We start from the raw sequence: 22321 nt of genomic DNA, 5'->3' as shown, positions 1-22321 counted from the left end.
CTCAGAGTGATCTTACACAGCTGCTAGCTGTTCAATCTTCAAAACATCAAAACAGCAGTTGTGGTATTCCCTACCCTAATAGTCCTTTCAGAGTTTCTGTGGAAACACACTGAGGAAGGAATGATAAACAAGGAAGGCCACTAGGTCTGGGAATAAAAGAAAGGAAATGAGATATTTTCTGTCACCTGATATTCCCAACCTTTCCTTTGTTGCTGTAGTCTACACCTTACTTCACAGCCCCAGATCTTTAAGAGGCATACCAGCCATTCCTTGAGCTAGCCTCACTGAGGACGTGAACCTTGTGCTCACCACAGACCACAGCAGTTGACTGCTAGGCAGTGCTTCATCTCCTCCTGTTTCCACTGAGAGCACTCAGAAGAGACAAGATGGGATACCTTGTCAGCTTGCTGTGTGCTCCAGGCCTTGTGCCTCATTCACAGAGAAACATCTGTTTGTCTCAAAATGGAAGATGAATTTAAACTGAACGTGCAGCACATCTCTCCTCATGGCCTCTTCATTTTATTTTAGAATTAACATGGAGAGAATCCCAAGAATTTAATTTTGCGCTCGCCTAAGAACACAAATGACTACATTATGCACTAGGAGTTAGACTCAGTTTTCACTAGTTCCTAGGAATCTGCACTGTGGCTTGTTCTTAGCAATGCTCCACCCCTGGCAGTGTTCAAAGGCCAGGTTGGACAGAGGCTTGGGTGACATGGTCTAATGTGAGGCATCCCACTAGGGGGATTGGAACTAGATGATCTTAAGGTCTTTTCCAACCCTAACCTTCTTATGCTACTAAGGAATTACCAATCTATCACTTGGTCCTTCCTCCCCCATAGTATAAAATGTAGGCAAGCCCCAGCTTTCCTATTCAGTCTTTGGTTCTCTTTGTTTTGAAAATGTAAGACATATGTAACTGGCTTCAACTGCAACTTCCTCCTTATTTTTATCTTTCACAATTTATAATTACAATGCTTTTCTAGGATAGTAATACATTATGTTTTGCTCAATCCCACAGATTAGACAAACTTCTCTGCCAAGCAGGTGAAAAGCAATTAAAAAAAAAACAATCTGCTCAGGAAAATCACCAGGATGGTCTTTTTTTGTTTTGTTTTCAGTTGTTCTATTTTTGACAAAGTGTGTGCTCTGTGTATTCCTGGTGAAAACACATACACACTAACAGATGCAAAATCAGCTATTACCATTCATCTTGGGGTTAGGAACATCGGCATGGTGTTTTTAGTTCCTGACACAAAATTTTGCAGTGATTTGCACTGACCACTTGAAATGAACAACAATGTTTGCATGACCTGCAGGAAGTTTCAACAAAATCAGTTCACAGTAAGTTATTATTCCCACAAAGGTGCTAAAATGTGGTCCAGTGCAGAAATAGTGCACTGATTAGATTTTTAAAAAATAAACCAAAAAGAACCTGCAATCAAACTGTCCTATTGCAGAGCCTTTATTTGGCTGAGTAAGTCTGTCATGTGTGAGTGAAAAGCACCTCACTCAAAAGAGAGAAGCAACAATATGTTTTATTGAGGTAAAATAATAATTTGATAGAGTTCAATAAGTTTGATGGAATTCAACACAATTTAACAGAGGTTTGCCAAAGTTCAGTAAGTTTGAAGCAAGGTTTGAAAGCACGGTTTACCATATTGATTACTACATGGAAGAAACATACTAAGGAAAATGACCTAAAATGATTCACACAGAGACTAGAAATGCAAAGAGCATGGAGGACCCTACATGAGGTTCAAAGCAGACCCCTTTGCTTTCTAAACTCCTTTTGGAGCCTAGGGGTGGCAGGTTCCAAACTTAGTCCCAGACTTGGTCAACAGTTCATGTCTAATGGAATTATCCATACAATATTTACACTAACTACACAGATTAGTAATGCTTCATATTATTAATTCAGCATGCTATCAATCACTTACCAAGGAGCTTTAGCAGGTAAGGTATCTCTCTGCCTTGGGTAAGGAAGGATCTCTTAGTCTCAAGTACAGTATCTCAAACCCTGAGACATCCCTGCTCAAAGGGGAGAGTTACCTGATGTGCAGTCCAGCTGCAGTTCGGGGAGAGTTCAAACTGGGCCCATGCTGATGGTAATATTTACAGGGTGAAGTAGTTGGCTGCTAGTCAACAGCACAGACAAGATTGATGTCTTTGCTTTAGCTCTGATATCTTGCTCGGTACTTCAGTTACCTTGCATTTCTGAGTTTTGAAACCACCTTTCGAAATATTTTTCAAGACACCTCCGCTCCCTTTTATGTGAGCCAGGGGCTTTCCAGCTCCAAGTTCACCCCAAGGACATGAGGCTTGTCGCTCCTTAGTCAGCCTGAACCAAAGTACAGCTAGGAGTCAAGTGTATCTATCATACTCTCCCAGTCTATAATTATTAGGCACCATTTGATAATAATTCTAGTCTATCCTCCTCCTTTTGGGGCAATTTTCAAAGGGTCCTCATCCTCCCTACAGCTGCTAACAATGTAAAATGGAAAGATGAAGTGGTGGCCTTTCAATGGATGTCACTGATTGGGAGGAGAAAAAGATATGGAAATTTACATTCTGATGAATTCTTCAGGGAATGGCTTACAGAAAATCAAAGCAGCTGAAATCATAAAGGGGGACATCCCTTGGTGATGAAAATCTCAGGCAGCAAAGCTCCTTCGAGAGAATAAGTCTTGTCATAAGTCCCTTTCATGCCCTTGTTACGCTCCCCAAAGATTCAGACAGTCTCCCAAAAGACTTCTTTGGATGGTTATGATTGCACAAGAAAGCTTACAAGCTCGTTATCAATAAGAGTACATTGGTTTTAACAACTCAGGTATATTTTCTTCTTAAAAATAAAAGGGCCAAGTGCTAGCTTTGTAAGTATGAACTCAATTGTAGACATATCAGCTGCACGCACTTCTATCACAGGAGTTTGCTGTGTGTTTACAGGAAGAAATCTTGACCTGCACTCTAACAAAAACTCTGATCCTGCAAATGCTAGCATGAAACGCTGGGCAGAGCGTTCAGTTTACTCTGCTGCCACGTGCTTATCTGGATAAACAGTGCGTTCAAAAGTATAACTACCAAGGCAAATGTGATACCTTCTTTTCTTACAGGTGAAGAGAAGCTTTATTGGTATTTGTAAAAAGCATTCAGGTAAAATGCATTCTGAAAACGTAAAACACAACAATGCAATTTACCTTGTAGGGTTCCCCAAAGAGGTTAAAACCTGAAGCAAAGAGATCTTCGTCTTGTTGGACCTCCTGGTTCCTTCTCTCCCATTCTTTCCGCTTAAGTGCACTCCGGTCTTGCTCATAGTGACTGAAGAGGAGAAAGACACAAAAAAGACACATTATTTTCCCCATTATTTAGTTACATATTCATTACTATCAGTAAGAGCAGCAAAACACCAGAAACAATGCAACTCCTGGGAACAATTCTGAAAGAAAGAAACAGCCACTGAATAATTTACCCAAATGTAAATTTGCAATCATAATAATATGTGAAATTGGGCAGTAGGACAGTCAGTACACTGCTGAAGTGAAAAGGGACAAAAATGTTCTTTTCAAATTAAGAGAGCACTATACAGAAGAGTAAAATACATTTTTATGTATTTGTATGAGCTGTCTGTAGAATACATGCACCACATGCACACAAACACAGACCTATGCCCACGATGAATGTGTCTTTGCAGAGATAGCAAATGCAAAGTTAGGAAAGCACCACAACACATTCAAATCCATTTAATGGTGTCACACCATGTCTCTATCCATCCCACTGCTTCAGTTCAGCCTCGTGTTATTTAGACCACCTAATTCTGTCCCCTGTACTTGTTAAAATTTATGTGCGGTTGCATTGTGAATGTCAAGGGGGTTTTAAAATGTGTTTTTGTAGCAGGCTCCCGGAAGAGGCTTCAGGGAGGTTGATTCCAGTATCAGATAGTTCTCCAAACAAACAAACAGAAAAGGATCTAGCACCTCAGCACAGCAATGGCAAGTGGCACTTATCTGTACGTCAGCTTACTTTGTGCACCTGCCAGACCTAAATGACAAGCTGAGAGACCACATTCACTTCTCCCCTGAATAGCACTGAAGTACTTTGGTCTCTTGGCTTTGCAAACTACCTCCTGCTCCTCTGAGGGAAAAGATATAATTAAAAACCTAAAGGAGGGAGAAAAATGGAAAGAGGAAAGATGCACGCTTCAACTTGCACTGACAACCTCTCATGCGACAAGCATAAAGGGACACTTCTGTGCTTTCAGCCCAGATTTGATTTGTTATGAGGCTTTTGGCTCTGCTTTGTGTCAGCTAATTAGCTACCAAATTCCAGACAGCAATTTGAATAGCAGGTTCAGTATATGCACTAACATTATTCCTTATGAGCAGATTCCAGACATATGTGCACACATCCATGCACACCCTCCACGTACAAATGCAAACATACAAACATACGTATTACATATGTAACAAAGAACACTTAATTCTCCCATCTCTGGCAAGAATGAATTAAATCTCCATAGAGCTCCACTGCACTTGGAAGATAACCAAATATCTACAACTTTTGCCTTTTTAGCTCAGCATGATGTTGTATTGAAAGCTTCACACCGAGAGATATAATGAGGAACGAACTGCACAGTGATGAGGCTTTAACAGTGTATAAAGTCACTGATTTCTGAGTGAAACCACAATTACTAATTTGAAGCACCAGCTAATTAAAACCACAGCTATGTATTTAGCCTCTTGTTATACCTACTGCAGTTTATAATTATGAGGACCTCTTTATCTACTCAATTAAAGTTCTTATGATTCAGGCAGGTTGTGTTTGAACCTGCAAGCCCTGCAGAGAGCACAGGAAAGCGTATGTCTGTTGCTTGATGACTCCACGTATCCTTACACTCATATACTTGGTTTTGTACAGGGAAAGAAAGAAAAAACACACTAATGCCACAATAAGATCCCTAAATACAAAAAATTAATTAATAATTGCTTTAAGCAACTCGAGATCACTTGGTTTGGATTGAAAAAGGCTTAAATACGGCTTGCACACCAAATGCAAAGCCACCTACCCACAGGCTGAGCTGAATCATTTCCATCCACATTTTCCTTTCACAAGTTAAAAGGCTGAAAAGATGCCACAGTTCATTTATTTTATTTATTGGTGACATCACTCCTCCACCACCAAGCTCCAGAACACTATTACAATCATTCTCAGTATTTCTGCAGAAGTTATAGTACTATTTCCTGGTTTCCTGAGAAATTTGGAAGGGAAATTTCTGTAAGCATCAGTCATTTTACTATACTATATGTGATCATATTGCTGACACAATACTGCAAACCACAAGTGACCTGTTCACTAAAAGGTATAGGGGAGCACAACCCTCTCCCCTTTCATGTCCCAAGTCAAGATTTAAACACACAGGTATGGGAATAAATGACTACAAACTGTTTCCCAAATTGGAAGATGAGGACAAGGTTGAGTCCAACTCTCCCCGCAAATTTTCTGGCATAGGATGCTGCTTTAGACCTGGAATAACCGAGCCCAGGAGCAGCAGAAACACTCTGTATGCATCCCTCTCATGGGAGATCTTTCCAGGCAGTCCTTTGAGCAGTTTGACCCACTGACTGCATGACTCTTAGTCTCAACACCAGCAGAGTGGATCTAGTGTAAACAGGATTTCATGTCCTGCGTAAGTAACCTTTGCTTATGGGAGCAGTCCTATCCCAGGCACTGCCAGCATTCACTTCAGAAAGAATTATTCATGAAAGTTAGAGCTGTGTTTTACAGCTTCGCAAATGGCAACCTTGGCCTGGAGCTCCGGGGTGAAATAGTGGGCCCACTCAAATCAACCAGGATCAGGCCGCTGAATACAGTGATCCCAGAATAATAGATTACAGGCACAAAACACGTCTCACCCTTCACATGAGGTTCTAGCACTCTTATCTAAAAGCTGGCTCCAGTCTCAAGCATGCAAAGTATTTAGGGAACCAAGTATTTTGCCATACCCCATCTGAGAAAAAGCAGCAAAGGCTCTAAGACTATGGAGATATGTTTTATGACACATTACAAAACCACAAATAAAAAATGTTGAAAACAGCAGTAATTCAAACTGGCATAACCACTTTAAAGGACATTAAGTTAAGCTAAGACATTATTTACAAAGTTAACCACAAAAGGTTGAAAAAACTCTTTTCAAACACAAAGTGAAGTATTTCTCTATTAGTTTGTGTGTTTATGAAAGTTATCTACTCCACACAACAAAGAAGTGAGCACCACGGACCCCAGTGCTGTTTACCTACCACCAAACTGTGAGCATCCATTTTACAGCACAAGCAAAGCCCTAAGTGAATTGCTACCTCTGCAACAATTCAAACCTCTCTCTTGTTCTTTTAGTGAGAACAAACAAAAAATAAAGGTTCAGTTTGAACTTTCCACTCACGCAGTCACACAGCAGCCTTAAGTGTCCAAAGTATCAGTTCAAAAGGAAGTGCTTTGCTCATCCGGTTGGGTCAATTACTTGGCTTATTTCTCTGCACATGTACTTTTGCTATAGGAATGCTTGACAGGGCGTTGACTGTGGCTTTGGAAAGTCAAATATTATAAGATCACACACAGATTAGGATAACAATTTCTTTGGATCCTTGTAATCCAAACCGGGATGCTGATTAGATCTTAAGGCTGCAGTGCACTGAGAACCTAATGGGATGCTCTCCAGAAACTCTTAATGTGGCCACAATACAATCTCTGGGACTTATGTTTAATATTTAGTTTAACTAATGTTCTGTGAAATACAGATATGTGATTAGTGGTGAAGGTGTCAGTGAAAACTACAGTCAGATTCCAGGAGGAACACCAGAGTTCAGTCTGTCTCATTAGTATAAGAAATACTTTATGACCGTTCTAAAGCCAGGAGAGCAGGAAATCACAAATACAGACTTTTGCAAATATTTCTTAAAGAGATTTAGAAGTAAACAGCTGCAGACCATGATACAATACCAGAGAAGGTAGCTATTATGTGACAATGTAGTTTAAATACATGAGCTTTATTGGTTTGTTACCATTTATGACATTAATAATTGAATTTGAATGGGGAAGTCTGTATAAAATATGAGAAGATCAGGAATGGTGAGCAGTAAGAATGTTTAAGAAACAGATGAGACCACTGATCCACAAATTACCAGCATGCTGGATTTGGCAGAAAGAACAGTAACCATAACTGTATTACAGGTTTGGGATGTTTAACATTGGGCAGGTTGCTAGTGCATTTTGAATAACGGCATTTGATGCTTAATCACAGAATCGTCGAATAGTTAGGGTTGGAAAGGACCTTAAGATCATCTAGTTCCAATGCCCTGATAAAACCAGCAGACATCCATTTGTCATCGTTCTCAGCTACGGACACCCTGAGAGACAGGGGTGAGCTGATGTGCTGCGACAGGTCAGGTGCTCAGCCTGTATGAATCTGCAGATCATCAGTGAGATCCATGAAGCTTCACCTTTTCACCCTAACCATGGGCCACAAGGGCTGCAAGGACAATCTGGACCAGACTGAACGCAGAGAATGGAGCTGAGAGGGGAGAAGGGGGCTGAGGCAGGAGAAGGCAGTTATCAAGGCAAAAGATAGCAAGCATGTACATAGGTTTTGGACTTGAAGCTAAAAATGTGGATCTGGCAGCAAGAGACAAAGTCAGACACACACTGTCTATAAGAAGAACTAGAGCAATAAAATTCAGGGCACTGGAAAAGACAGCGTTAGTGTCAGTGGTGAAAGTGAGAGGACGTGGTGCAAAAGACCTGAATGGAAAAGGAAAAGCCTTTTAGGACAGAAGGAAGCATTAACGGAAAGCTGATGAAATAAGACCAACAGCTAAAGGCTGAAACCTAGCATTTGGGATTTGTCTTCAAGGATGTGCTAACTAAGCCACTGAAGTAGTCTCCCAAAGAGCAGACTAGGCAAGGAAGACAAGAGCCTGAAAGACAAGAGAAAGAGTAGAAGAAAGAAATCAGACCAAATGCGATGGGGTAGTCACTGTGATATGAAGAAAAAGTAGGAAACAAAAAAAATAATTATCAAACACCTAATGTTGCAGAAAAAAACATGAATGAGAACAGAACATCACTCTGTTGATTCAGTCAAAACAACAAAAGCTCAACAGGAAAAGAATCAAAAAAGATGGAGCAGAGAGGCTTTACACTAGTGACAGAATACACTCATGGGGACAAAAGAACAACATTCAAGGAAAACACCATTTATCCACAAGTTAGGGAAGAAGTAGTCACTGTTCTCAGTAACTTGTCTGAATTCGTAAAAATGCACACTATGATCAAATCAAAGATCCCCCTGTACTAGTTCTGCCCCGCTCTAAAATATCGGATATGCCTAAAAGATGAAACAATTTCTCAAACTGAAATGTTTGCAATTTGTGGAAACAAGAAATAAACACAAGCTTCTAAACTAAGACACTGTGGATATAGAATAACTCTCCCAAGGTTATTTCTTCCTAGCTCTGACTTTGGGATGGAATCATTGCTCTGTCACAAGCACTCAGGAAGTTGGAGAAGTCAATTCGGAAACAGGGCTTCGTCGAGAACTAACTCATGTGCCTGCACAAGGCATTAAACATCTCAAATCAAAAACCACTCATGAACACTTTTTACTTGTATGAGAAATCCAACTCAGGTACATGAGAATATTCCCATGCTAAAAATCACATTAAAATTAGCTTGCTTTTCCACATTAGGGCAATTCTTTCTCAATGCCAGTAAAACTGCAAGGCAAAAGGCACTTCACCTGATAATCAGATTAGGTAGAAGACTCCTTCTAGCAAATACATTACATCAGGAATTCACCTCTATATAACTCCAGATTTATCTCACCATACCTCCATTGATTTCATGTAAAAGCAGAGTATCACAATACTGTATAAGGGAAGGAGAACAGGCTTCCTTGGTACATTCAGATTCTCCCACTATGCACTATGGTGTTTCAATACATTTTTTGCAAATTATAACAAAAACAAACAAACAAAAAAAAAAAGCCTTAGGTCTCTAAATTTCATTGCAGATCTTAAAATGTAAATGAGGAGAATTTCAGAAACTGACCTATAAGCATAAATATGACCAACTTAATGTTGTTAATGTTCCCTGCTGATCTGAAGTCTCTGTTTCACTTAATGATAACACCCTGAGCAGGGTGTTGGGCACTTAAAATAGCAAAACTCCTCTTTCTGTTTGTCAGCACTGAACCTACATCTTTGTCCTGGTAATTTTAGTACCTGACAGAGACCAATCAAGCCATAATAGAACAGCTTTACAGCTCCTCACTGCCTTTCCTATTTAACATTTACTTTTATGTTGTGTTCTTCTTCATAGCGTGAACAGTTGCTGGAAGCACCTAGCACAGAACATACCCATCAACTCACTTAAAGATAAATGATTTATTTTAAAATATAGAATATTCTGTCTTTGATGTTCAACAGTTCTGTAGAGAAGCACTTGAAATGGTCACTGGTTATCTATCCACATGAGCTAAATCTCTTAATAATTTGCATTAAAAACAATGCCATTCCTGTAGCATATTTGATAGGGAATACAGAAGATTAAAGTCTCCGAACAAAATAACACCCAAGAGACCCCTGGGCAATTTATGGAAATTTAAGCTAGAAGGCTAAGGGTTTGGCTCATATTTGTCATATTCTTCATTTTTTTTATCCCCCCCCGCCCCGTACCTAGAAAATGTTATTTTCACTCAATTTTCTCCACTTTTTGGTATTATGCAACCCCAAACCTTTCCTTAAATGTGAATTTGGAAGGAACAATTCTGAAGGAATGGATGACAGAGATAAGCTCCTGAATAGTAAGGATATAAAGAATAGATGCGGTTTCAAAGGGGAGCATTTATTGTTTCCTGTATCATAGCACATTGTCTTTCAATATGATTAGTTATCAGTCTGAGTTATCAAAAACTGGGATGAAATAAAGCGCTTACGCAGTTATGCTTCATTGATGTCAGCTAGGGGAGCATGAAAATCTCCATGAAGTTGGGTAATTGATGTGTAAATCAGAGCTCAATCACTCTGTAATAGGAATGGTCCCACTGCAAGTATGGCTGTTGAACAGCATTGCAGAGGGGTGCAAAGGAAAGAGAGAAACAGAGGTAAGATAAGACTTACTTATTAAAAATTATAATAACTGGCAATTTATACAATTTTGTTTTCAAGAGCGAAGTGCTGTCAGATATATTTAAATGCAAGCTACAGACCACTATATTTGGATATCGTTATCTGGCAATAATTAACTGTTTCTGCTTTATTAAAATGCTTGGGGACACTGCTATGGATATTTAAAAAGCAAATTAAATGAACATGTTCATCCTTTGAAAGGCAACATGTGTAAATGACATCAGCAATTGTAATTTGGTTAACAATGTGTGTCCAAGGTATGTTTTGGAGTCCTATTACAGTCTTCTTGTCAGTTCAGATTTGCACTATCGAAAACAAAAAGCAAAACCAAAGGAAAAACGGAGGAAGGAGGAAGGGAGGGAAGGAAGAAAACTAAGAGGAGGGAAGGAAGAAAACTAACAGAAAAGTGGTTATAACCACACTGTCAAAAGGACCTTAAAAGACACACAGCCATTAGAACCTCAGTCACATAAATTACCTTTCCAAAATGCAGCATTTCTAAGAGTAAACATATGATGCATAAATAAAAGAACCAGTTAACTTCAGGAGGTTATTTCTGTTGTAAGTTTTTTTTTCTTTTAATAAATGAATGCATATTATGGCATTGATATCAACTTCCCAGACACCTGGAATCTAGTTATAACTTACACTAAACCACTGATAAACTGGAACAAACTTTGATGAATGTGAAATTTATGAGCATTTTTGGCATCTAATGAACTACATTTAGGACATGGGAGCTGGATTAGACAGGTAATGTGCTGTGACTGTGAGGGGATGCTGATTACTACAAGTGGGTTGAACAGGGAATAATTTTCAATCTGAACTCCAAATTTCATTGTCCTTACGAGTTTAACAGGATATGACAGTTCCTTCTGTTGAAATTTTTTTGTTGGTTTTAAAATTTTGTTGATCTCCTGGAACTTGAAATTTCTTCAAAATTCACTGTTACTATAATTCAAATGTACTTCACTGTATAGCTTCCTGTTGGCTTCCTAGTTGCCATCATACTCCACCTGCCCATCAGCACCAGCATTCCATGTTAGTGTTACAGATGACACAGTTTTGTTTACTTGCATGTTGTGCATTATTCTTTATACACGCCAACAGCAAACACAGCATAGTACTGCTAGAAAGCGTGTATTTGTACATATATCACTCCCAAGGCATAACACTAATTAAAGACCTGACAATGCTTGTCACGGTTCCTTTACCTGGATACCTCAAATTATGAAAAAAATCTTGAAAATGTGCAAGGTTCTTTTTATAAACATACCATTTTCAAAGACGAAAATATATTTTAATGTATGCAAATACAAAATAATTATTCTCACTCAATGAGTACAGATCGAATTCTTAAATCTGAGCTGAAAACCATTTGAGTTTTCAGCTTTTTGGAACTCTACTTTTATTTTTACCTTTTCATATTTATAATTCAAAAATTTCTTTGCTCTTGCTACTCAAAACCTTCTTGGGCACCTGTAGGATGCTCCCTCAAAAATGGAGTCCACACATTTGTATTTTCTTGAAATACTGGCAATGATATGCAACATAGCTACCAGAAATAAATCTAGCCTTTTTAAAAACCATTACAAAACAATCATCGATTAACACAACCTTCTGGAAACAGATGAATCAGCAGTCTCAACTACTTGAGTATTTTATCACAGAAGTGCTTCCATGTTATTCCTACAGCTCTAATAAATTCATTCATTTACTAACAGGCACCTCTACTCCCTGGAGCATTTTCACATGCTGTGCAGCTCTTTAACCACATGTTCTTAAACTTAACGTGTGCTGAAGAATACCACCAAGAGGAAAATTAGGAGTTCAGCAGGATGACTATTTCATTCATCAATTTTAGATTGAAGGGGAAGTGCACACAGGTCTCTGAGTGCAGTGCACACATACAGACTGATCCAAAGATCCAAATGCACAGAAAAATAGTACCATAAGCCTAATATAATTTAACTGATTGTTATTTAGGACATTGTTTGACTAGAGAAATTATCTTCTAAATAAATTACTCTTCTCTCAGTTGAAACCCTATATAATTGCTTCCATTTGTTGTAGTAATATCTACTAGAAAGGAGAGAGATAATGAAATAAATGCAAGGTACTCTCATTTCAGATTCAAGTAAAAACATATCCTCTTTTCCATGCTGTTGTGACATATATCACCCATCCTGGGCACTAGCAAACTGCAGGCAATGCAATGAGTTTGCAGATTTCATGAGAGTTCATGAGAGTTAATTGTCATCAGCTTGGAAAGAACCTAGAATGTTTCAAACTCCAGATTTTAAGCTTTCTTCCACTAGATTGTAAAAAGCCTCACAGCAACAAGGTGTTTGTTACACAGCTTCAGGAAAGAAAAATAATATTTTGTACTTATTTCTTCTAGGTAGATTCAGAGTCAGCAGGTCAACGGATTATCATAATCATTGGCTTCTAAGTGAGGAAGATAATCTATAACAAATACTGCTCTTGTCTCCAGCAAACATATAATATTTATTCCTCATTTATAAACAAGAGTGTAAAGTGTGACAAAATTATTTAACCAAAGCAGCAAAAAGTTAATCAGCATTGCTGAGGTTTACATCCTCTCTAAGGGCATAGTTCATCTTCAACTGATGCTATTGGCAATTTTCCCAGTGAATTCAATGAAGGTTGGATGGGACCTAGTCATTTAATAATGACAAAAAAGCCAGGTCTCGTAACACAGCCAGCTCTAAGCAGCAGCAACTTGTTGGTACAAACTAGCTTTTCTGACATATTCCTCCTGCCAACAGAAATTTTTTATCCGCTGCCAAGTGTTTAAAAGGTCTTAAGTACAAACCAGCATGTCAGAGACACATAGCTTCTATGGTCATTATTTACAACTGATACAAGCAGATACTGACTGCATAGACATCCTGGGTTGACAAATGCAAATAAAATGAAATTTAGGATTGTCTTCATAAAAAAATAATAAAAAAATCAAAAATTAAATGAGATACCAAATAAGCTTCCCAGTCTACCCCACAGGCCATTATCACTTTGAGCTAAAGCACAATTTTCTTAAGTGATGTTAGAGATTGTACACAGAACATCTCAACCAACTGACCGGGGAACAATGAAATCTGCCTCTATCCCACAATAAGTACTCACACACACACACACCCCCCAGGCACCAGATCGGAGACCTGGACACTGAGAGAAAGTAAAGTGAATGTACCATGCTTCTTGAAACAATACCACCCTTAAATTTAACTCAACATGGGAGTGCTGTGCTATTAGGGATGTGGCACGTAGGTGTTACTGCCACAAGTTTGAAACATGCGCTGGGATTTGAAAGCTAAAATTGACACTTAAAAAAAATAAATTCACTTCAGACAAAGCAAATCATAACAGAGTCTTATGGCCAAAACTAAATCTCATGTCTGAAATTACTTTAATTTTTAAGGTGGGTGTGATGCAAACAATTATTCCAGTACTGCAGTTTTCATCGCCAAACAGAAACTGTATTTGTTTTCCCAATCATGTTTTAAATGTGTTTGAAATCTCACATGTAAAACTGACTTCATGAATGACAGAAATATCACAATGAAGAAAACACAGTCATTTAAGGGCAAATTCCCAGAAGAAAGTAAGACCAAAGCTGTGTTTAACCCTCCCACCTCTGACAACAGCCAACCACGAATGCCCAGTTAATCCCCCAAGAAAAGAGCAAGGCACTCCCTGAAATACTGACATTGCCTTGAGAAATTTTTGGCATATGAAGCTACGTGTTAAGTACAAAGGACCTGATATCTTTGTATTTAACATCTCTAGAAACCTTTTCTCCAAAGAATGATCTCAAACAGAATACTCTCTTGCAAGGAGTTTCACAGCTCATCTGAAAATTATCACCTTACCTCATATTAGGTTTATAACTCACAAACGCTGAAAACCGCATTGATTTAACAATATTGTTTGTATTTTACTGAATATGTGAGAACAGAATTCACATGCACCTGGGGGCGTACCTGCACTTATAACAGGCAAACAGGCAGGGAGCTCCTGTGCTCTTCAGTGTCTGAAGAACCTCAGGTGCACATCCCATAGCAGTATCCCACGCATTTTCAAGACCAGACACATGGATTACTGCATCCTCAATAACAGTTATGTATACTCTAAATACTTTGTATTTCTGTCCCCCTTCTGATTCAATCAGCAAATTAATACCACTTATTTTCATAACATGAATACAATGTGCCACTTAACAAAAGTGAATCGTTTTTACATTCCCTACCATCAGCCATTTATATAATAGAAATACTATGCAACATGCAAATATTAAAATGCAATGTAAGTTGACTCATATTCACTGGAGGCTGGCTCACTCCAGCACATTTCAGTATTTAATAATAAAATAGTCTACTGTAAAAATATGCAAACTAGCTTCCATCCTACTTTAATACTTAACACGAGAAGAAAGCGAATGCAATGTTGTTTAAATATTAAACATTACATTTCTTCTTTTGATTATTAAAGTATTATTAAAGCTAAATGAAAACGTGTTTGTAGCCTCCTTCTTCTGAAGTCTTGCAGGTCACTGTTATCACTGATATTTTGTCCCTCTAGCTAGCTTCTTTGGGGGATCTCAAGCTCGTTACAGATCAGAGCAAGTCATGTCTGATTACACTGGCGGAAGGAGCAACTGCTGTCAAGAAAAACAGCTGGGGGAATGAAAGTTTAAGTGAGTCAATGACAGTCATTCAAGAAGCAAGAGATGGCTGAGGGAAGAAAACCGAGGAGCCTGACTCTCAGACTTCACCGTAAGACCAGGTGTAACTTGCAACCATTCATCCACCACTAAACTCCAAGATGACAACCATCAAGTTGAAATTTAAGACTATCTAACAATACTATACAGCAAGGAGGAATTATCTTTTATGTGCGTTTCCAGAACATTGGGTCATACACCCGCGAGACACTCCTGCTGAATGTCACTGGGAGAGGTCAGCAAGGCTGTTCTTATTACATTTGTTGGAAGGATGGAGTGTATCGAATGATTTAATTTTGTGTAGTGCCCCACTTACTTTGACAAACTGATACTGCACAGGGCATAATGTCATTAGGTGATTAAAGTACCAGAGCACTCAGCTTCCCATCTTCTTTCATAACAAGTGATACTGCAGCAGCCTCAAAACTGAGAAGAGCTGCGGCTGCGGAGGCAATACAGGCCCAGTAGCATTAGAACACCAACCTCTTCTCACCAGGAACTCCCATTCTGGCAGTGACCAAGAACAAGCTCCCTAGTCTCCCTGAGAGAACCTACCTTCCCCTCAGCCTCCTGAAGCACTTCCAGCACTGGCAACAGCCCAAAACCACATGTGACCTTCAAGCATCATGTCCACGGTCCTCTAACCCCAACAGCAAAAGGACTCCGAGTTAAGGTGTACTGACAGTGAAGCAACATGATGCAATCATGACAGTATGATGTACTTCCACTTTTCAGCTGGTATTGCCTTTGAAAATAACTAACATTGAGCTCTCCTCATTATGCCAAATGTATTAAAACCTCAGTACCCACGGTAGGAAATGTGTGCTTTGTCACACACACTCTTTAATGTGACAGAAATACAAATTTATGTTTTCTTTCATACAAATACCTAATGGGGTTTGAATAAAATAAAATCTGCACATTGCCATGTGGAAATTAATTTTAAAGAACTGTTTATCAATTTAATTCCTCTGATAGTAACAGACAGATTTATGAGGCAATTAACTAAATATTTGTTTTTTCACATTCCAATTCATTATAGTAAATTAACAATTTTCCACTTGAAAGTCTTACATCCCTACACTGAAAGCCTGAAAAAAGCGTATAACACTGTGGGTCTAGGAAGGATTCTCTGATTTTACAGTGTAGATTATTCTCCTCACATTAACATACTGTATGTAATTCAAAACCCCCCACATTTCTGTACCACCCAGAACCTGTCATTCTTTAAATGCCAGTTTCAAGCAACCAGACATAAATAAAGAATAATTACAGCTCTAAAGCCAATGTAACATCTGTTCAAGCAAACAATCCTACAGAGACAATTTTATAGCCACAAAACACCCACCTATGGTTAAGACAAGCCTGAGAGACAAAACCAAGTGCCTTGACAGATTTAGCCTGGCCTCCTGAGCCACAATCCCCACATCATACAGCAAGCCCCGAAAGAGCTGATGGAAGGAGCAAAATTAACCAAGCTCAACATTAATATAAACACCCAGTAAAAAGTTTCTGCAGACAGGGTCAACTGTTACTCTAAGGTAGCTCATCTCTGCGGCCAGCACGAATGTGGTTTTCATGGCCAGACAGGAGCGCACGGTGCCTTGTGCCAACAGCCTCTACAGCAATCTGCATATCGTTAGCTACAAGCCACATGACTGCACATGTAGAGCCACGTTTCACATCTACCTTAACTTACTTTGATGATTTAAACATTTTAATTAATGATTTCTGCTCAAGGAGGTCATCTGGCCATGGCCTCATGGATCTCTTCACCATTGCAGGCCAGTTTTTAAACACATTAAGTTCTGTCAGAAGACAGAACTACAGCTTTATCTTCTTTTAACTGGTATTGTACCAAATTAGTATCAGGAGGCATATACTCTATGAATACAAAAGCATCTACTTACATGACTCCTTAGCTTCTTTTCTCCTTTTTGTTAGCGTTTCTCTATCTGAACAGCCTTGGTCCCTCCATAAGTCAGCTTGCCTTTACAGAGAGCAGATGTATCGATACTTACTGATCTCACAGGCTTCTGCCAGGTCAGCTCATCAAGGAGGAAACCTCCTGAGGAAACCGTTCCAACTACATTCCTCAGTTCTGCACAGATTCGGGCTCTTCCCTTGAACAGAATATAGCTTGCTCGCTTTTAAAAAATGATTCTGTTAATTCACTGGATTACAGCACAATCACATCAGAGCATTAGTATAAATAGGATTTTTGTAGCCAGATCTGATCTAGAAGATTTAACATTTTACAGGCCTCTATCTCATAATGCTGACAGAAATCATCAGGCAAAAGGAGAAGATGGAACTGCCTATCACACAAAAGATGAGAACTTGCAGTTCATCAGATAAATCGCTCGTGTTTTTCCCATTAATATTTACAAATTTGGTAACAACAATGAGCAACAAAGGCTCTCCTGACACATTAACTCAGAACTTCATGCAAACACTAGTTAAGCAGGTAAACTGTCACTAGCAACACACATTCCCAATTGAGAAACTGAGGCACATAAAGATGAAAGCAGTTGCTCATGGCCACAGGATGAACAACTGGCAGCTGTGGGAATGGAACCACTTCCCATTGCCCATGTCTTAGTCCTATTACCTTCAACTCCGTTAACTTCTCTATTTAATGGTAAGAAGCTACTATTACAGCATCTCTATTTGCACTATCTACCAGAATATATACTCCCCATGCATCCTGTTGTAAAGGCTAAAACCTAAATTGAATGTCACCATTAATACTCTATTTATAGTGTTTGTCTCTTTCTAGTTGTAATACCAGCACCAGCAAGGTAAGACTTCAATTTTAGCACTCGGGAGGCTAATAATTATCAAATTAATAAAACACTGACAAATGTTAGAGTACTCCAACTGGCTAGCTGAGAGGCATTAATTCTTGATAAATGCTCCCCTACATTATTATTTATCAAGTTCGTAAGCACTGCACAGTATGGTATCCTATCAATCTACCAGGTTAAAACAGATGAAATACAAGCACGGTATTTGAGAACTGTTAAAAACTCAGACAGCAAATTGATACTGCTCTTTATCCTTTTTACTTTAAAAAACATAAGTAAACCAGTAAATCAGTGCCCTCAGTACAGGGCATGTTCTGGAGACTAATGATGGGCTGGGATAGACAGCCCTCACTTGTACTTTAGGTTACCAACTCCTCCTATCTGATCATTAATTCCCCAGGAAATGCCTTTTGCTTCAATAGCTTTTACTTTAATAGATCACCAGTGAGAGAAAAAAAAGCATGCCACTAGGAATGAACTACTGAAGAGCCTCTGAGTTGTATCTGCCACAATTTGCACATAAAGACTGTACAGGTGACTCGCAAAGGCCTTTTTAATTGTACTCCAGGACACACAAACACACCCTTCCCCCAACCCTTATCATGATAAGAAAGGCAGCCAGTGGGCAAAATTTGTGATGCTTCTCATAAGCTGGCAGAGAATGTTTGGAAAGGTTCTTTAAGATGCTTTCCACAAGCTCTCACACATTAAAAAGTGTGGGATCCTGAGCCTTAATTAAGAGCTTCTTTTTAACAGTGTGGATTTCTGATACATGAAACAGCATTAGGTCCCTGTTTTATCTTGAGGGGAAGGGAAAGGCAGGAGAGCAGAAGAAAGCAAGCTTTCAACCCCTACGTAAATAGCAAAAAAATCCTAAAAGAGCACATGACCAACTCCTCATTCTGTTTTCAAGACACGTTTAATATCAGGATGCTGTGGAGAGGCCCTGCATCACTCAAGTTTCATTATCATTACAAAATATAGCAGAATGCCTTTACTCAGAAGTTTATTATCATAAATAATTAAAACAAAACTATCCTTATGGTATGAAATAAATGGACAAAGTACATTCTAGGAACCATTTTTTCTGGGGTTTATAGCTGTTTGCTGGCTCCCTACATCAGAAAGTTCTAGAATTTGCAATCACTCTCCTGATCATTAGTCTGAATCGGGAAAATTTTACTGCAGCTGGCTTAAACAACTCATTCTGTCAAAAACAGGACTGTAAGTGCTCTTTACCAGTTGCATATGCAACATACATTTTTATGATAACTGAGAGTATGTGATATGCAAAATGTTAAAAGGAAATCAAAGCATAGGATTGATTCCTAAGGAAAAAAAAAAAAAAAAGGAGAAAGAAATTCTAGCTCTAAAATTAAAAGGATTGTCTGATTTCTAATTACAAAAACATGCCAAGGTACAGATGAAACGATTAAATCTCCACTATACTCACGCTAACAGTATATTGTTCTCATAAGCTTGAAAGTGTTGGGCGCACTTGTGTTCTTTGAAGTTTTGCTTTGTTCTTTGACTTATTTTATGCAGGTCAAAGATCACCATCACTGCACATATCTGTCACTGAAGGATAATAACGCTACAACTCAGTGTGGAAGCAGGCTAAGCTGGCATGTTAAACTAGCAACAGACACATCAATCTTGCTATTCTTGAAGACCATGCAGGTCAGCGCCAGGAGGTTCAAACTCAGAACTAATGATAGTTACTAGTTGCTGCATCTTGATGCACCAGGTTAGGTCTCTCTTCTTTTGAGCAGCCTGTCTCTGTGGACAAGCAAAACAAGACAGGAAAGCAAATTATCCTGCTAATCCAGCAAACTCTGAAAGAACCCTACTGGAGAGGAGCAAGACTGTAGGGAAGCATGTGGAGACCTATGGCAGCGAAAAAGAGCTTTCCAGGGAAAAGACTGGGAAATCGGAAGAGTTATCAGCAGTTCAGTAATCACCATAATTTGAATTGGAACTGGAAATACTACTACTATTTGTGCAGTAGCACAGAATGTGCAATATTGAAGCAAACCTACTGTCAGCTAAGTAATTCATAAACACCAACCAACAGGCAGGTCAGCATATAATCCCTCACTCATCAACTAGAAGTCTTCTTGCATATTACTTGAGCTTGAAAACTGGGAGTCGAAAAGGGTTTGCTTATACCTAAGAAACCAGTGTCCAGTATGAGCACCTAACGCATTTACCTGCCAGTCCTTTGCATACAGCAAGTACACAAACCCAGGGGGTTATGGTACCTGATGAAATTCCAATCCTTGTTTTACACTTACCAACAAACAAAATCAAGGTATGCTTACAACAGAGCAACCATATTCCTGCCTCAAAATGAAACCTATGTGCCATGCTAAACATAAAAATTTTATACATTGAGACAATGGCATTTCTTAGTGCCAAAAGCAAGGGGAGGAGATGTGTGCATACCTTTACTTGTCAACACAAGGTTGCAGTGTTAAACACCAAAGAGGACAGCTTTGATGAAGGTTTTTTTTTGGTTCAGTCAAGCCAGATCTCCGGAAAGGTATAGATGTGTAGATGTGTTTACACTGCACCAGTTTCTTTAATGCCTGCAGCTTACAATTCCCACCACCTGGGCTGCCAGAGAGTAAAATTTAAAAGAAACATATCATGTAAAAATCGCACATGTAAGTGCTTGAGAAACCTAGGAGGCAAATACATATCTTTTGTGTTGGAACTGCTGCAGTGTTTTAAAGCAAGGAGAGGAAAGAAGGCTTGCAGATGAAGCAATGAGTTTAATGGGCTACAATTTTCTCATACAACATGGAAATTGAAATTGCAAAAATGGGAACAGTGCATTTGTTTCTAGTTCCACTGGGTCATCATCTCCTCCAGGTGCCTAAAGGCAAGTACCACATTCCAGTATGCAGTTTCTATTCTTTGAATCCCAAGCAAAGCTCAACAGCCTTGTGGATCAACTTTCCCTCTTTGTGCGCCACAACCAAATCCCTTCAAAATGAAGTGGAACGTCTCTGCTGACTTCAGCGAACACCGAATCAGGACCCACAACCTTCAAATGATGGCTTTACTTTGCAAACAGACAGTATTTATCGAAATTACATCAAAATACATAACGTAACACACAAGCATAACGTACTTTTAGACATGACACACACACATGTATATATAGTACCTTCTTTACATAGATATTTCCACTGAATCATTATTAAGAATGTGGGTGTGGGGGGATCTCTTCACCTTCAAAGCACCCATGGACTACTGTTCCCTTGGGAAACTGCTCAGAGAATGGGAGCCAGCTACAGCTGTGTTATAATAAAGAAACCATGTACGGTTTCACATTCACCATAAAAAACCAAATCCACTTAAAATGTGGAACTAGTGAGAGAAACATATTAATAGATGTAGGATTTTTTTTTTAATGGGAAACTGAACAGGGCCATCATCGGTTACTCTGTAACCACAGCACATAACAGCTCAAAATCATTGCTGAAGCTACACAAGGAAAAAAAAAAAAAAAAAAGAAAAAGAAAAATTGAGAAATAACTCCGAAATTACTAAAGCCAGTTTGATGCCCAGCACACAGCTGACCTCAGAATCAAACAAGCTGCTGGTGTGTCAGGGCACAAGATGAAATACCTTGCAAGGGTTTAAATTCGAATTCTAGCTCGGGAGTTTCTCTTAATATCAAAGTAGCTTCTTCAGAAAGCAAATGAAGTGCATTACCTCTAGTAATGGTAGCCATTTACTCCATGAAAAGCCTTGAGAAAGCTCTCACACAGGACAGCCTATGTTTTATTAAATCCTTTTGTATACTTTTATTTTCAGGTCATATAATGTGAAGGACTTTTTAAAGCATTCTGATTTTATTGAGGATTAGTTGTTCTGATTCTTCAATAATTCAAGCTTCATCCTAACAATATGCTATGTTTAAATGTGAGCAGCATAAAAGCAGAACATATTTACAACACATTTCTACTGAATCCCAAATGCTCAGCACAAACAAACCGCTGGCAATACAATCAATATGAAGACCTCACCAAGATCTTCAATTATTCACATTTGTTGTTTATACTAAATAGAATCTCAATACAATAAAAACTTATTCAATTGTATGGCATGAGGATATAGCTATGTCTGCCGATAGGAAGCTATTCTGCTACTGTGAAAATGAGAAACAGAGGGAGACACACATTCCGTCTTTACTCATGGTTATAAAAATAAAAATAATAAAAAAATAATTTAAAAAATAATAAAAAAATGTGACTGCCTTGTGCCCTAAAGTTGGCCAGAAAAGCCAACTAAACTGTGCATACAGATGCCTTGTTTTGCAATAATGGTCTACTGTGTATATTTAATGTAACAAATAACATATATTTTAAAATAAACCTCAAATTAATTAAAACCATGCAGTTATCAAGGTGCTTCTATCAGGAACCACTTGTGGTCATTTTAACACTTATTTTGGCATTATACAATGCAAATACATAACCTTTACCTGAAACACTGGGTAGGATCAGAGGTCACGAGACCTGATCCACAGAGGTCAATACTGAGACATGTTAGGAAACATGTATGACAGAGGGACCAAGAAGGAA

The 22321-nt window shown here is 38.7% G+C and overlaps 1 protein-coding gene across 8 annotated transcripts in view; it reads right to left on the bottom strand.

Moving 5' to 3' along the window:
• The window catches only part of AFF2 (ALF transcription elongation factor 2), a 368508-nt gene that overhangs the window by 246109 nt on the left and 100078 nt on the right, over positions 1–22321 (bottom strand). For all 8 annotated transcript variants that reach the window (XR_009725983.1, XM_061356781.1, XM_061356774.1 and 5 more), the window contains exon 2: positions 3198–3318. Coding sequence is in view for 6 of the 8 variants with exons in the window: in XM_061356774.1 (XP_061212758.1) it covers positions 3198–3318 (121 nt within the window). In the remaining 2 variants the exon portion in view is untranslated. The remainder of the gene's footprint in view (positions 1–3197; positions 3319–22321) is intronic.

Source organism: Neopsephotus bourkii, unplaced genomic scaffold (assembly GCF_033783945.1).
Source record: "Neopsephotus bourkii isolate Nb327-2 ecotype Australia unplaced genomic scaffold, CSIRO-AGI_Nbou_v1 NB_867, whole genome shotgun sequence".
Classification (NCBI taxonomy): Eukaryota; Metazoa; Chordata; class Aves; order Psittaciformes; family Psittacidae; genus Neopsephotus; species Neopsephotus bourkii.
This window is presented reverse-complemented; position numbering and strand designations above follow the sequence as displayed.